The sequence below is a fragment of the Oncorhynchus kisutch genome, linkage group LG13 (assembly GCF_002021735.2).
Source record: "Oncorhynchus kisutch isolate 150728-3 linkage group LG13, Okis_V2, whole genome shotgun sequence".
In the NCBI taxonomy this organism is placed as follows: Eukaryota; Metazoa; Chordata; class Actinopteri; order Salmoniformes; family Salmonidae; genus Oncorhynchus; species Oncorhynchus kisutch.
In genome coordinates this window covers 75,872,527-75,887,433 of record NC_034186.2, presented here as the reverse complement: position 1 = coordinate 75,887,433, position 14,907 = coordinate 75,872,527, and the positions used below count along the sequence as shown (strand labels likewise).

Here is a 14,907-nt window from a genome sequence, read left to right as displayed (position 1 = left end):
CTGGAGCATGCATACTAATAGTAGTACAACTAGAGCAGGCATACTAATAGTAGTACCACTAGAGCAGGCATATTAAAAGTAGTACCACTAGAGCAGGCATACTAATAGTAGTATTGGAGCAAGCATACTAATAGTAGTACTACTAGAGCAGGCACACTAATAGTACTACCACTAGAGCAGGCATACTAATAGTAGTATTGGAGCAAGCATACTAATAGTAGTACTATTAGAGCAGGCATACTAATAGTAGTACTACTAGAGCAGGCATACTAATAGTAGTACCTCTAGAGCAGGCATACTAATAGTAGTACTACTAGAGCAGGCATACTAATAGTAGTACCACTAGAACAGGCATACTAATAGTAGTACTGGAGCATGCATACTAATAGTAGTACTACTAGAGCAGGCATACTAATAGTAGTACCACTAGAGTAGACATACTAATAGTAGTACGACTAGAGCAGGCATACTAATAGTAGTACCACTAGAGCAGGCATACTAATAGTAGTACCGCTAGAGCAGGCATACTAATAGTAGTACCACTAGAGCAGGCATACCAATAGTAGTACCACTAGAGCAGGCATACTAATAGTAGTACTACTAGAGCAGGCATACAAATAGTAGTACTGGAGCATGCATACTAATAGTAGTACCACTAGAGCAGGCATACTATTAGTAGTACTACTAGAGCAGGCATACTAATAGTAGTACTACTAGTGCATGCATACTAATAGTAGTACCACTAGAGCAGGCATACTAATAGTAGTACCAATAGAACAGGCATACTAATAGTAGTACTGGAGCATGCATACTAATAGTAGTACCACTAGAGCAGGCATACTAATAGTAGTACCACTAGAGCAGGCATGCTAATAGTAGTACCACTAGAGCAGGCATACTAATAGTAGTACTACTAGAGCAGGCATACTAATAGTAGTACTGGAGCATGCATACTAATAGTAGTACCACTAGAGCAGGCATACTAATAATAGTACCACTAGAACAGGCATACTAATAGTAGTACCACTAGAGCAGGCACACTAATAGTACTACCACTAGAGCAGGCATACTAATAGTAATATTGGAGCAAGCATACTAATAGTAGTACTACTAGAGCAGGCATACTAATAGTAGTACTACTAGAGCAGGCATACTAATAGTAGTACCTCTAGAGCAGGCATACTAATAGTAGTACTACTAGAGCAGGCATACTAATAGTAGTACTACTAGAGCAAGCATACTAATTGTAGTACCACTAGAGCAGGCATACTAATAGTAGTACTACTAGAGCAGGCATACTAATAGTAGTACCACTAGAGCAGACATACTAATAGTAGTACGACTAGAGCAGGCATACTAATAGTAGTACCACTAGAGCAGGCATACTAATAGTAGTACCACTAGAACAGGCATACTAATAGTAGTACTGGAGCATGCATACTAATAGTAGTACCACTAGAGCAGGCATACTAATAGTAGTACCACTAGAGCAGGCATACTAATAGTAGTACCACTAGAGCAGGCATACTAATAGTAGTACTACTAGAGCAGGCATACTAATAGTAGTACCGCTAGAGCAGGCATACTAATAGTATTACCACTAGAGCAGGCATACTAATAGTAGTACTACTAGAGCATGCATACTAATAGTAGTACCACTAGAGCAGGCACACTAATAGTATTACCACTAGAGCAGGCATACTAATAGTAGTATTGGAGCATGCATACTAATAGTAGTACTACTAGAGCAGGCATACTAATAGTAGTACTACTAGAGCAGGCATACTAATAGTAGTACTACTAGAACAAGCATACGAATTGTAGTACCACTAGAGCAGCCATACTAATAGTAGTACTACTAGAGCAGGCATACTAATAGTAGTACCACTAGAACAGGCACACTAATAGTAGTACCACTAGAGCAGGCATACTAATAGTAGTACCGCTAGAGCAGGCATACTAATAGTAGTACTACTAGAGCAGGCATACTAACAGTAATACCACTAGAACAGGCATACTAATAGTAGTACCACTAGAGCAGGCATACTAATAGTAGTACTACTAGAGCAGGCATACTAATAGTAGTACTGGAGCATGCATACTAATTGTAGTACCACTAGAGCAGGCATACTAATAGTACTACCACTAGAGCAGGCATACTAATAGTAGTACCACTAGAACAGGCATACTAATAGTAGTACTGGAGCATGCATACTAATTGTAGTACCACTAGAGCAGGCATACTAATAGTAGTACCACTAGAACAGGCATACTAATAGTAGTACGACTATAGCAGGCATACTAATAGTAGTACTACTAGAGCGGGCATACTAATAGTCGTACCACTAGAGCAGGCATACTAATAGTAGTACCACTAGAGCAGGCATACTAATAGTAGTACTACTAGAGCAGGCATACTAATAGTAGTACTACTAGAGCGGGCATACTAATAGTCGTACCACTAGAGCAGGCATACTAATAGTAGTACTACTAGAGCAGGCATACTAATAGTAGTACTACTAGAGCGGGCATACTAATAGTCGTACCACTAGAGCAGGCATACTAATAGTAGTACCACTAGAGCAGGCATACTAATAGTAGTACCTCTAGAGCAGGCATACTAATAGTAGTACCACTAGAGCAGGCATACTAATAGTAGTACCACTAGAGCAGGCATACTAATAGTAGTACTACTAGAGCGGGCATACTAATAGTAGTACCACTAGAGCAGGCACGCTAATAGTAGTACTGGAGCATGCATACTAATAGTAGTACCACTAGAGCAGGCATACTAATAGTACTACCACTAGAGCATGCATACTAATAGTAGTACCACTAGAGCAGGCATACTAATAGTAGTACTACTAGAGCAGGCATACTAATAGTAGTACTACTAGAGCATGCATACTAATAGTAGTACCACTAGAGCAGGCATACTAATAGTAGTACTACTAGAGCAGGCATACTAATAGTACTACCACTAGAGCATGCATACTAATAGTAGTACCACTAGAGCAGGCATAATAGTAGTACTACTAGAGCAGGTATAGTAGTAGTAGTAGTACTACTAGTGCCAAACAGGCTGTCTTCAGTTCCCTAACAGCACTATTGTAACACACATGTCTCAGATTGTATAGTGCTGACAAGAGACAGGGCTGCATTTCATTCCAAAAAGATGTTTCTTCCCTTCTGCCCAAGCTCACTCCACTTCAAAGATCTGATAGGTATTCTGTGAATGAAAGCAATATGGCAGACACTAGGTGGGGCCACCGCTTACACCTAGCCTGCCTTCTCAGATCTGCAAAAGGGAGTGAAACAGGACAGAGAGGACGGGACAACTTTTGGAATGAAAATGCAGCCCAGGGTTTTGTCGCAGAGCGATGGAAAATAGTGGTTAGGTTACTCAACAGTTGGGCTGGATAAATAAGAGGCGTGCTCTCTGTGGTGATATAAACAGGGGCTCTAACAAACACACACACAAATAAGGGCATGCCTCAGAGCTGTGACTCATATTACCAAATTTTAGAGCAGTCTGGAATCTCCACAGCTCCACTTTCCACACCGTTTGTAGAGAACAAACCAACCCCAGGTTTGTGGAAGGCAACATGGAGGGCGACAACATGTTGGAGTGTTATAACATAGAGGGTTACCACAGCTGGGGCCTGGCCTATTACACAAGGCCTGGCCTATTACACAAGCAAATACATGCCAAATACAATTAAGGAATAAGCTTCTCTCTTCACACCCTCAAAACAAGATTGAACATAATCTTGACCTTTAAAACATGAATTAATGCAAATGATAGCATTGGCACATGACCATTTGAGATCAAGTCTGATGGAGCAGGTTTGGGTGGAGCTGACCTCATTTTCAGGGCATCAATGGCTGCTTGTGGGCTGATCATATGTCTGCTCTGCTTGAGGGGGTGTTTTTCACTTTAAGAGGAAGCTTTTCTTCTCTCTGTCTCACATCAGTCTCACATCAGGACCCAGCCTGTCAGCTACACATATCATAGATCTTATCTTCTGCTCTGAGGTGAGTAGAGAGGGAGGGAGGAGGGGGGAGGGGGGCTGCTGCAACTCTCAGATAGAGGAACACAGAGGAGGGAAGGAGCACGGAGGAAGGAGAGAGTTAGGAACATAAAGATAGAACTGTTCTATTATATACGGTTAGGAATGAGGGAATGAAAAAGGTAGAGAAGTTGGAAGCAGGGAATGAGAGAGATGAGAATTGGATAGATGGGCGGGACGTGTGTGTGTGTGTGTGTGTGTGTGTGTGTGTGTGTGTGTGTGTGTGTGTAGACCTGTCTAGACCTGAACACATTCCATTCCCTGGGTCTTATAACATTAAACATGTTTTCATCTTTAGTGTAGCTGAGCCTTCTCCTCTTCCTCTCTCTTGTTGTGAATCATATGTTCCATTGTAATAACCAGACATAGACAGGATGAATACTTGTGTCACTCTCATCCTATCTTCTCTTCTCTCTTCTCCTCCTTCCCTTGCTTTACTCTCTCTAATCCAATGCTCTTTCTCCCTGTGATTTCCTCACTCATAACTTCCCCTCTACCTGCTTTCCTCCCCACTCTCTTCCTCTCTTCCCCCCTTTTCTCTTTTTTTCTCCTTCTACCCCACACCCCTGCCTCCCTCTTTCTCTCATCTCACCCAACTCTCTCTCCGTCCACCTGCCTCCTCCTCTCTCTCCCCCAGGTACAGTATGTCTCGTCTGGAGAAGGCCATTGTATCCATGGTGGAGGTGTTTGAGGAGTATGCTACAAAGGATGATAAGAATCGCCAGCTTAGCGGTACAGAGCTCGCAGAGCTGATGAAAAAAGAGCTGGCCAGCCCAGAGTTCCACGTAAGACACACACACACACACAGACACAGACACAGACACAGACACACACACACACACACAGACACACACACACACACACTCAGTGTTGTCCTGTATGGCTCAGTTGGTAGAGCATGGTGCTAGTAACACCAGGATAGTGGGTTTGATTCCTGGGCCCACCCATACGAGAAATCGATGCATGCATAACTGTAAATCGCTTTGGATTAAAGTGTCTGCTAAATAGTATATTATTCTATTGTCACACACACACACAGCCTATCCACATGTTTTACATATCCATACCACAACATAGTAGTAATGTTTTATTAACATACACATACCACTGCATAATGATGTCTACAAGATACCTAGAAAGCCTACATACCTTCGTGTGTGTGTGTGTGTGTGTGTGTGTGTGTGTGTGTGTGTGTGTGTGTGTGTGTGTGTGTGTGTGTGTGTGTGTGTGTGTGTGTGTGTGTGTGTGTCTGTCTCAGGGAAAGGTGGAACCAGCAGTGCTCCAGGAGGCGATGACCAACCTGGATAAGAACCATGATGGGGAGATCAACTTCAGAGAGTTTTCCATGTTCTTGGCTACTCTGGCCAGGGGCTATTACAGAGCCAGAAACAAGGGCAAGGGCAACAAGGGCAAGCCTGACAAGCCTGAATGAGGGGCGAAAAATTACCTGTTGACAGGTGTGGCCAGTATCGAGTCACAGACACACACTGCTTTTCTATGATAGAAGAGAGAAAATGATACACTTACTGTAACTTGTATGGTGCTTTTAAGATGTCTTCTCAACATTTCCCCAGTTTTTTTAAATTAAATTTGACTTGCTTACTAGTTGGTGTTGTGTGTTTCATTTTTGTGATGGAGAATTCCTCTAGGTGATGTGATGAGCACCAATTCTCAGACATTACAACTGCTACACCCATTAACCTTTTGCGTGAACCTCCCTCAGTCTCTTGGTATTTTAGTTTTTGGCTAAAAAACGTACCCATTTGAAACTGCCTATTTCTCAGCGCAAGAAACTAGAATATGCATATAATTGTCAGATTAGGATACAAAACACTCTAAAGTTTCCAAAACTGTCAAAATATTGTCTGTGAGTATAACAGAACTGATATTGCAGGCGAAAATGTGAGGAAAATCCAATCAGGAAGTGCCTCTTATTTTGAAACCTCTCTGTTCCTATGCATGCCTATCCTCCATTTAAAGGGATATCAACCAGATTGCTTTTTCTATGGCTTCCCTAAGGTGTCAACAGTCTTTAGACATAGTTTCAGGCTTTGTTTTAAGTGGATAGGTGGGGGATCTCAGAGTGAGTTTTGCGGCCATTGTTTCTCCCTGTCCTATTGAAAAACCTACACTCCCGGATGATATATTATCGAATATATATTTTAAAAACAACCTGAGGATTGATTATAAAAAACGTTTGACATGTTTCTGTGGACATTATGGATATTATTTGGAATTTTCGTCTGCGTTGTCGTGACCCGCTCTTTCCTGTGGATTTCTGAACATAACGCGACAAACAAACGGAGGTATTTTGGATATAAAAATAATTTTTATGGAACAAAAGGAACATTTGTTGTGCAACTGGGAGTCTCGTGAGTGAAAACATCCGAAGATCATCAAAGGTAAACGATTCATTTGATTGCTTTCCTGATTTTCGTGACCAAGCTACCTGATACTAAGTGTACTTAATGTTTTGTCATGCGATCGATAAACTTACACAAACGCTTGGATTGCTTTCGCTGTAAAGCATAATTTCAAAATCTGAGACGACAGGTGGATTAACAAAAGGCTAAACTGTGTTTTGCAATATTGCACTTGTGATTTCATGAATATGAATACTTTTAGTCATATTATTTGACTGTGGCGCTATGCTATTCAGCAGTTGCTGATGACAATTATCCCGCTTAAGGGATGGGTAGCGTCAAGAAGTTAAAGGGATACTGCAGAGCTCTGGCAATTATGCTGTTTTTCTACTTACCCAGAGTCAGATGTGTTTCTACGTGCAGTCTCTGCACTAGTTAGACTTGGCACACAAAACTACCTTTAACTTCCTTCATACTGCACACAGAGACATATAAATGGTATGCACACGTTCATCAGACTCTGGGTAAGTAGAAAAACATCCAAAATCTTATTTGCCAGAATCTCACAGTATCCATCCGTCCACCCATCACGCTTTCAGTGAGAATGTCTGTTCCCCTTTTCTACTCATTCTATAGAGCTCTATAGAGCTATAGAGCTCCATTTTTATGGAACGGTCTCCCTACCCATGTCAGAGACGCAAACTCGGTCTCAACCTTTAAGTCTTTACTGAAGACTCATCTCTTCAGTGGGTCATATGATTGAGTGTAGTCTGGCCCAGGAGTGGGAAGGTGAACGGAAAGGCTCTGGAGCAACGAACCACCCTTGCAGTCTCTGCCTGGCCGGTTCCCCTCTTTCCACTGGGATTCTCTGCCTCTAACCCTATTACAGGGGCTGAGTCACTGGCTTACTGGGGCTCTCTCATGCCGTCCCTGGAAGGGGTGCGTCACCTGAGTGGGTTGATTCACTGATGTGGTCATCCTGTCTGGGTTGGCGCCCCCCCTTGGGTTGTGCCATGGCGGAGATCTTTGTGGGCTACACTCGGCCCTGTCTCAGGATGGTAAGTTGGTGGTTGAAGATATCCCTCTAGTGGTGTGGGGGCTGTGCTTTGGCAAAGTGGGTGGGGTTATATCCTTCCTGTTTGGCCCTGTCCAGGGGTGTCCTCGGATGGGTCCACAGTGTCTCCTGACCCCTCCTGTCTCCTGCCTCCAGTATTTATGCTGCAGTAGTTTATGTGTCGGGGGGCTAGGGTCAGTTTGTTATATCTGGAGTACTTCTCCTGTCCTATTCGGTGTCCTGTGTGAATCTAAGTGTGCGTTCTCTAATTCTCTCCTTCTCTCTTTCTTTCTCTCTCTCGGAGGACCTGAGCCCTAGGACTATGCCCCAGGATTACCTGACATGATGACTCCTTGCTGTCCCCAGTCCACCTGGCCGTGCTGCTGCTCCAGTTTCAACTGTTCTGCCTTTTTATTATTCGAACATGCTGGTCATTTATGAACATTTGAACATCTTGGCCATGTTCTGTTATAATCTCCACCCGGCACAGCTAGAAGAGGACTGGCCACCCCACATATGCTCTCTCTAATTCTCTCTTTTTTTCTCTCTCTCGGAGGACCTGAGCCCTAGGACCATGCCCCAGGACTACCTGACATGATGACTCCTTGCTGTCCCCAGTCCATCTGACCGTGCTGCTGCTCCAGTTTCAACTGTTCTGCCTTATTATTATACGACCATGCTGGTCATTTATGAACATTTGAACATCTTGGCCATGTTCTGTTATAATCTCCACCCGGCACAGCCAGAAGAGGACTGGCCACCCCACATAGCCTGGTTCCTCTCTAGGTTTCTTCCTAGGTTTTGGCCTTTCTAGGGAGTTTTTCCTAGCCACCGTGCTTCTACACCTGCATTGCTTGCTGTTTGGGGTTTTAAGCTAGGTTTCTGTACAGCACTTTGAGATATCAGCTGATGTACGAAGGGCTATATCAATAAATTTGATTTGATTTGATTCTTTGGTGAGAACCCGCTTCAGGTGTAGGCTTGGTTTACATATTTTCTTCCCCTCTTTACCCTCCCATGAAGCCCCTTGACACTGATCAGTGTGTTGTTTCCTCTTAAGGTTAGAATTAGGGGAAGGTAAACTGATCCTAGATCTGTACATATTGGACTAAATGGAGCTCTTTCAATGTTCTGATCAGGTAGTATGAATAGTAGAATATGGGTAAAAGGTAAACAAATGTTTTTGAAATGTTTTTATATATTTTTTAATTTATTGAATTGAATAACTAAGTTCAATGCTTTTTTAGAAGTGTGCAACCTTGTTCTACTACTTGGTCTACAGTCTACAATGCATTTTCTGGGTAAGCACCGTAGCTCATATACAGCTCATTTAACTCAACTCCGGAACAGAATGTTCTGATCAGGATAGGGTGATTCTATGAACCCTATTACTGCTGTCTTCTGGCTCACTATCTGGATTACATTATTTGACCCCAAACACCTCCCTCAGCCTCTAGGATCAAATAGGAGAACACCTCCCTCAGCCTCTAGGATCAAATGAGAGAACACCTCCCTCAGCCTCTAGGATCAAATGGGAGAACACCTCCCTCAGCCTCTAGGATCAAATGGGAGAACACCTCCCTCAACCTCTAGGATCAAATAGGAGAACACCTCCCTCAGTCTCTTGGATCAAATAGGAGAACACCTCCCTCAGTCTCTTGGATCAAATAGGAGAACACCTCCCTCGGCCTCTAGGATCAAATAGGAGAACACCTCCCTCAGTCTCTTGGATCAAATAGGAGAACATCTCCCTCAGCCTCTAGGATCAAATAGGAGAACACCTCCCTCAGCCTCTAGGATCAAATGGGAGAACACCTCCCTCAGTCTCTGGGATCAAATGGGAGAACACCTCCCTCAGCCTCTAGGATCAAATGGGAGAACACCTCCCTCAGTCTCTTGTATCAAATAGGAGAACACCTCCCTCAGTCTCTTGGATCAAATAGGAGAACACCTCCATCAACCTCTAGGATCAAATGGGAGAACACCTCCCTCAGCCTCTAGGATCAAATGGGAGAACACCTCCCTCAATCTCTAGGATCAAATAGGAGAACACCTCCCTCAGCCTCTAGGATCAAATAGGAGAACACTTCCCTCAGCCTCTAGGATCTAATAGGAGAACACCTCCCTCAACCTCTAGGCTCAAATGGGAGAACACCTCCCTCAACCTCTAGGATCAAATAGGAGAACACCTCCCTCAGCCTCTAGGATCTAATAGGAGAACACCTCCCTCAACCTCTAGGCTCAAATGGGAGAACACCTCCCTCAACCTCTAGGATCAAATAGGAGAACACCTCCCTCAGCCTCTAGGATCTAATAGGAGAACACCTCCCTCAACCTCTAGGCTCAAATGGGAGAACACCTCCCTCAACCTCTAGGATCAAATGAGAGAACACCTCCCTCAGCATCTAGGATCAAATGGGAGAACACCTCCCTCAGCCTCTAGGATCAAATGAGAGAACACCTCCCTCAGCCTCTAGGATCAAATGGGAGAACACCTCCCTCAGCCTCTAGGATAAAATGGGAGAACCTCTCCCTCAGCCTCTAGGATCAAATAGGAGAACACCTCCCTCAGTCTCTTGGATCAAATAGGAGAACACCTCCCTCGGCCTGTAGGATCAAATAGGAGAACACCTCCCTCAGTCTCTTGGATCAAATAGGAGAACACCTCCCTCAGTCTCTTGGATCAAATAGGAGAACACCTCCCTCTGCCTCTAGGATCAAATAGGAGAACACCTCCCTCAGCCTCTAGGATAAAATGGGAGAACCTCTCCCTCAGCCTCTAGGATCAAATAGGAGAACACCTCCCTCAGTCTCTTGGATCAAATAGGAGAACACCTCCCTCGGCCTGTAGGATCAAATAGGAGAACACCTCCCTCAGTCTCTTGGATCAAATAGGAGAACACCTCCCTCAGTCTCTTGGATCAAATAGGAGAACACCTCCCTCTGCCTCTAGGATCAAATAGGAGAACACCTCCCTCAGCCTCTAGGATCAAATGGGAGAACACCTCCCTCAGCCTCTAGGATCAAATGGGAGAACACCTCCCTCAGCCTCTAAGATCAAATGGGAGAACACCTCCCTCAGCCTCTAGGATCAAATGGGAGAACACCTCCATCAGCCTCTAGGATCAAATGGGAGAACACCTCCCTCATGAATTATCGGTGTTATCTTATCTTAGTAGTTATGTCAAGTCCTACTTTTTGAAATTCTCCCGCTTTTTGGCTATATATCATGCATTGTAATAGATCTACTCATAGACAGATGGTGGTATTGTATCAGAAGTGTGCAGCACCCAGGTGCTAAAGCAAGTGTCTCTCAACTCCCAACTGTAATGCTACTTATAGACCAGCGTTCTTCACCTCTGGTTTGGCAGCTACAGTGTGTCAGATTTATTTCCTGCCAAGCACCAACACTCCTGATTCTACTAATCATTGGTCATTGGTACATTCATTGAACCAGTGTTAGAATGGTAGAAAACCTTTAGCTCTCCAGGACCAGGATGTAAGAACACTGCTGCAGGTCAATACCAGTGGACAGGAGCAGTAGAATGACCTGTATCTCAGAGACTTCCTAGGTTAAAGGGAAGGTCCCGTCAGTGATCAGCTCTTGTAGGCCTGTTATTGGCACAAATGAAGAGGGGTCCAAATGGCCAAACGCTTTGCATGTGAATATCTCTTTAGCTGTGTGTGTGCCTGTGTGAGTCTGTACTTGCATGCTTGTGTTTGTGTGTGTGCCTGTGTGAGTCTGTACTTGCATGCTTGTGTTTGTGTGTGTGCCTGTGCACGCTCGTATGTGAGTGTGTGTATGGCAGTGTGATAAACACCTGCATCTAAATGGGAATGGAATGTATCTCTAAGGCGAGAACCATGGTTTGTTTCATATAGTAATATAAATCAATGTGTAGTTATGAGTTGAAGAATAGTAACCACTACTTTTACTTCACCATTTGGATCATCACTCACACGTTAATGACCGTCATTAAAGCACTATACATTTGCACCACTATCTATGACTATGCCAATTAAGTTTGTTAGGTTTGAATCACTAGGTGTGGTTCTTGTTTGCAGGGTGTGTGAAATCCAAGTGACCCAAGCCCAGCTCCAAGCCACAGTGTGAAAGTGATACAAACCCTGTGATCAGTGTCTTTGTTTCAACACACCAGTCTGTCTTCATGTCAGGGTGTCAGAGAAACAGAACAGAGACAGGCCTTTACAGCTACTAGGTCCACATGAAACAAACAGCTTATATTGTCTATACCATAAAATGTGAAGTTAAGACTGGTTAACCAAGCCAGTAAGGGTTATTCCAAATGGATACAGTGCCTTCAGAAAGTATTCACACCCCTTGACTTTTTTCACATCTTGTTGTGTTACAGACTGAATTCAAAATGGATTAAATAGAGATTGTTTTGTCACTAGCCTACACACAATACCCCATAATGTCAAAGTGGAATTAAGTTTGAAATGTTTACAAATTATTTACATATCCGTTTGAGTATGGTGAAGTTATTAATTGCACTTTGGATGGTATATCAATACACCCAGTCACTACAAAGATACAGGCGTCCTTCCTAACTCAGTTGCCGGAGAGGAAGGAAACCTCTCAGGGATTTTACCATAAGGCCAATGGTGACTTTAAAACAGTTACAGAGTTTAATGGCTGTGATAGAAGAAAACTGAGGATGGATCAACAACATTGTAGTTAGTCAACAATACTACCCTAATTGACACAGTGAAAAGAAGGAAGAATGTACAGGATAAAAATATTCCAAAACTTGCATCTTGTTTGCAACAAGGCACTAAAAAAATACTGCATATATAAAGCAATTCACTTTTAGTTCTGAATACAAAGTGTTACGTTTGGGGCAAATCCAATACAACACAATATTTAGTACCACTCTCCATATCTTCAAGCATATTGGTGACTGCATCATATTGTGGGTATGCTAAACAGAATGGAGCAAAACAAATACAAAATCCCAGAGGAAAAACTGGTTCAGTCTGCTTTCCACCAGACACTGGGAGATGAATTCACCTTCAGCAAGAAAATAAAACCTAAAACACAAGGCCAAATCTACACTGGAGTTACTTACAGGGAAGACAGGAAGAAGACAGGGAAGGATTTAAGTCAAAACTGTAACATCCTGAGTGGACGAGTTACAGTTTTGACTTAAATCTGATTGAAAATCTATGGCAAGAATTGAATATGGGTGTCTAGCAATGATCAACAACCAATTTGACAGAGCTTGAAGAATTTTGAAAAGAATAATGGGCAAATCTTGTACAATCCAGGTGTGCAAGGCTCTTAGACTTACCCAGAAAGACTCACAGCTGTAATCGCTGACAAACGTGATTCTAACATGTATTGACTCATGGGTGTGAATGCTTTAGTAAATGGGATATTTAAGTAATTCATTTTGCAAAATCGTCAAAAAATATGTTTTCACTTTGCCATCATGGGGCATTGTGTCTAGATGGGTGAAGGAAAATATTGACATAATCCATTTTGAATTCAAGCTGTAACACAAAAAACATGGAAGAGGTCAAGGTGCATGAGTACTTTCTGAAGGCACCGTCTATACAACCCTTAGCCATTATCTAATGAGCACTCACTTCATACTTTTTAAAAAGTCAGTTGGAGAATTAATCATTTATCAAACACTTTAAACAGCCGTTTCCTGCAATCTAGAGGCATAATCATTATGCTTAATCCTATGTAAAAATGTAAAAAAATACAAAAAGTCTATGTTTATGCATATCTAAGCATACCTCTTGAGCTGTCTGTATCCTCCTGACTGGTGGTTCTTTACATACCTCTTGAGCTGTCTGACTGGTGGTTCTTTACATACCTCTTGAGCTGTCTGTATCCTCCTGACTGGTGGTTCTTTACATACCTCTTGAGCTGCCTGTATCCTCCTGACTGGTGGTTCTTTACATACCTCTGAGCTGTCTGTATCCTCCTGACTGGTGGTTCTTTACATACCTCTTGAGCTGTCTGTATCCTCCTGACTGGTGGTTCTTTACATACCTCTGAGCTGTCTATATCCTCCTGACTGGTGGTTCTTTACATACCTCTGAGCTGTCTGTATCCTCCTGACTGGTGGTTCTTTACATACACTCTGAGCTGTCTATATCCTCCTGACTGGTGGCTCTTTACATACCTCTGAGCTGTCTGTATCCTCCTGACTGGTGGTTCTTTACATACCTCTGAGCTGTCTATATCCTATGACTGGTGGTTCTTTACATACCTCTGAGCTGTCTGTATCCTCCTGACTGGTGGTTCTTTACATACCTCTGAGCTGTCTGTATCCTCCTGACTGGTGGTTCTTTACATACACTCTGAGCTGTCTATATCCTCCTGACTGGTGGCTCTTTACATACCTCTGAGCTGTCTGTATCCTCCTGACTGGTGGTTCTTTACATACCTCTGAGCTGTCTATATCCTATGACTGGTGGTTCTTTACATACCTCTGAGCTGTCTGTATCCTCCTGACTGGTGGTTCTTTACATACCTCTGAGCTGTCTGTATCCTCCTGACTGGTGGTTCTTTACATACCTCTGAGCTGTCTGTATCCTCCTGACTGGTGGTTCTTTACATACCTCTTGAACTGTCTGTATCCTCCTGACTGGTTGTTCTTTACATACCTCTGAGCTGTCTGTATCCTCCTGACTGGTGGTTCTTTACATACCTCTTGAACTGTCTGTATCCTCCTGACTGGTTGTTCTTTACATACCTCTGAGCTGTCTGTATCCTCCTGACTGGTTGTTCTTTACATACCTCTGAGCTGTCTGTATCCTCCTGACTGGTTGTTCTTTACATACCTCTGAGCTGTCTGTATCCTCCTGACTGGTTGTTCTTTACATACCTCTGAGCTGTCTGTATCCTCCTGACTGGTGGTTCTTTACATACCTCTTGAACTGTCTGTATCCTCCTGACTGGTTGTTCTTTACATACCTCTGAGCTGTCTGTATCCTCCTGACTGGTGGTTCTTTACATACCTCTTGAACTGTCTGTATCCTCCTGACTGGTTGTTCTTTACATACCCCCATACATATCCCGTCGCCATTATCTAATGAGCACACTTAATAAAGACAAAAAAGTGACCTAATTTTCTATAATTTAGTGGAGTTGCTACAATTCTCTGTCAAATTTTACTACAGGCCTCTGTCTGTTTTTACATCAACTGAAATCAATTGTTTACTGCTGTGTCATTGACTATATTTATGTTTGCAAATGTCACCATTTCCCAGAGGGGTCTAGGGAACCTGTCAGTCAGCAAGGTAGCCCTACAGGTCAGTCAGCAAGGTAGCCCTACAGGTCAGTCAACAAGGTAGCCCTACAGGTCAGTCAGCAAGGTAGCCCTACAGGTCAGTCAGCAAGGTAGACCTACAGGTCAGTCAACAAGGTAGCCCTACAGGTCAG

At 43.2% G+C, this 14,907-nt stretch overlaps 1 protein-coding gene across 1 annotated transcript; it reads left to right on the top strand.

Moving 5' to 3' along the window:
* Positions 1-3,908: 3,908 nt before the first annotated feature.
* Positions 3,909-5,675, top strand: LOC109884651 (protein S100-A5). Its single transcript, XM_020476597.2, has 3 exons — positions 3,909-4,035; positions 4,708-4,855; positions 5,329-5,675. Exons 2-3 carry the CDS (start codon positions 4,715-4,717, stop codon positions 5,500-5,502), a joined length of 315 nt encoding a protein of 104 aa, XP_020332186.1. The 5' UTR covers positions 3,909-4,035; positions 4,708-4,714; the 3' UTR covers positions 5,503-5,675.
* Positions 5,676-14,907: the final 9,232 nt, after the last annotated feature.

What these genes read in the sequence shown, in the direction of transcription:
- LOC109884651 (XM_020476597.2), top strand. Translation starts at nt 4,715, where the DNA reads ATGTCTCGTCTGGAGAAGGCCATTGTATCCATGGTGGAGGTGTTTGAG. An exon ending in TGGCCAGCCCAGAGTTCCAC is followed by an intron (nt 4,856 to 5,328) that starts GTAAGACACACA and finishes TGTCTGTCTCAG; the next exon opens with GGAAAGGTGGAACCAGCAGT.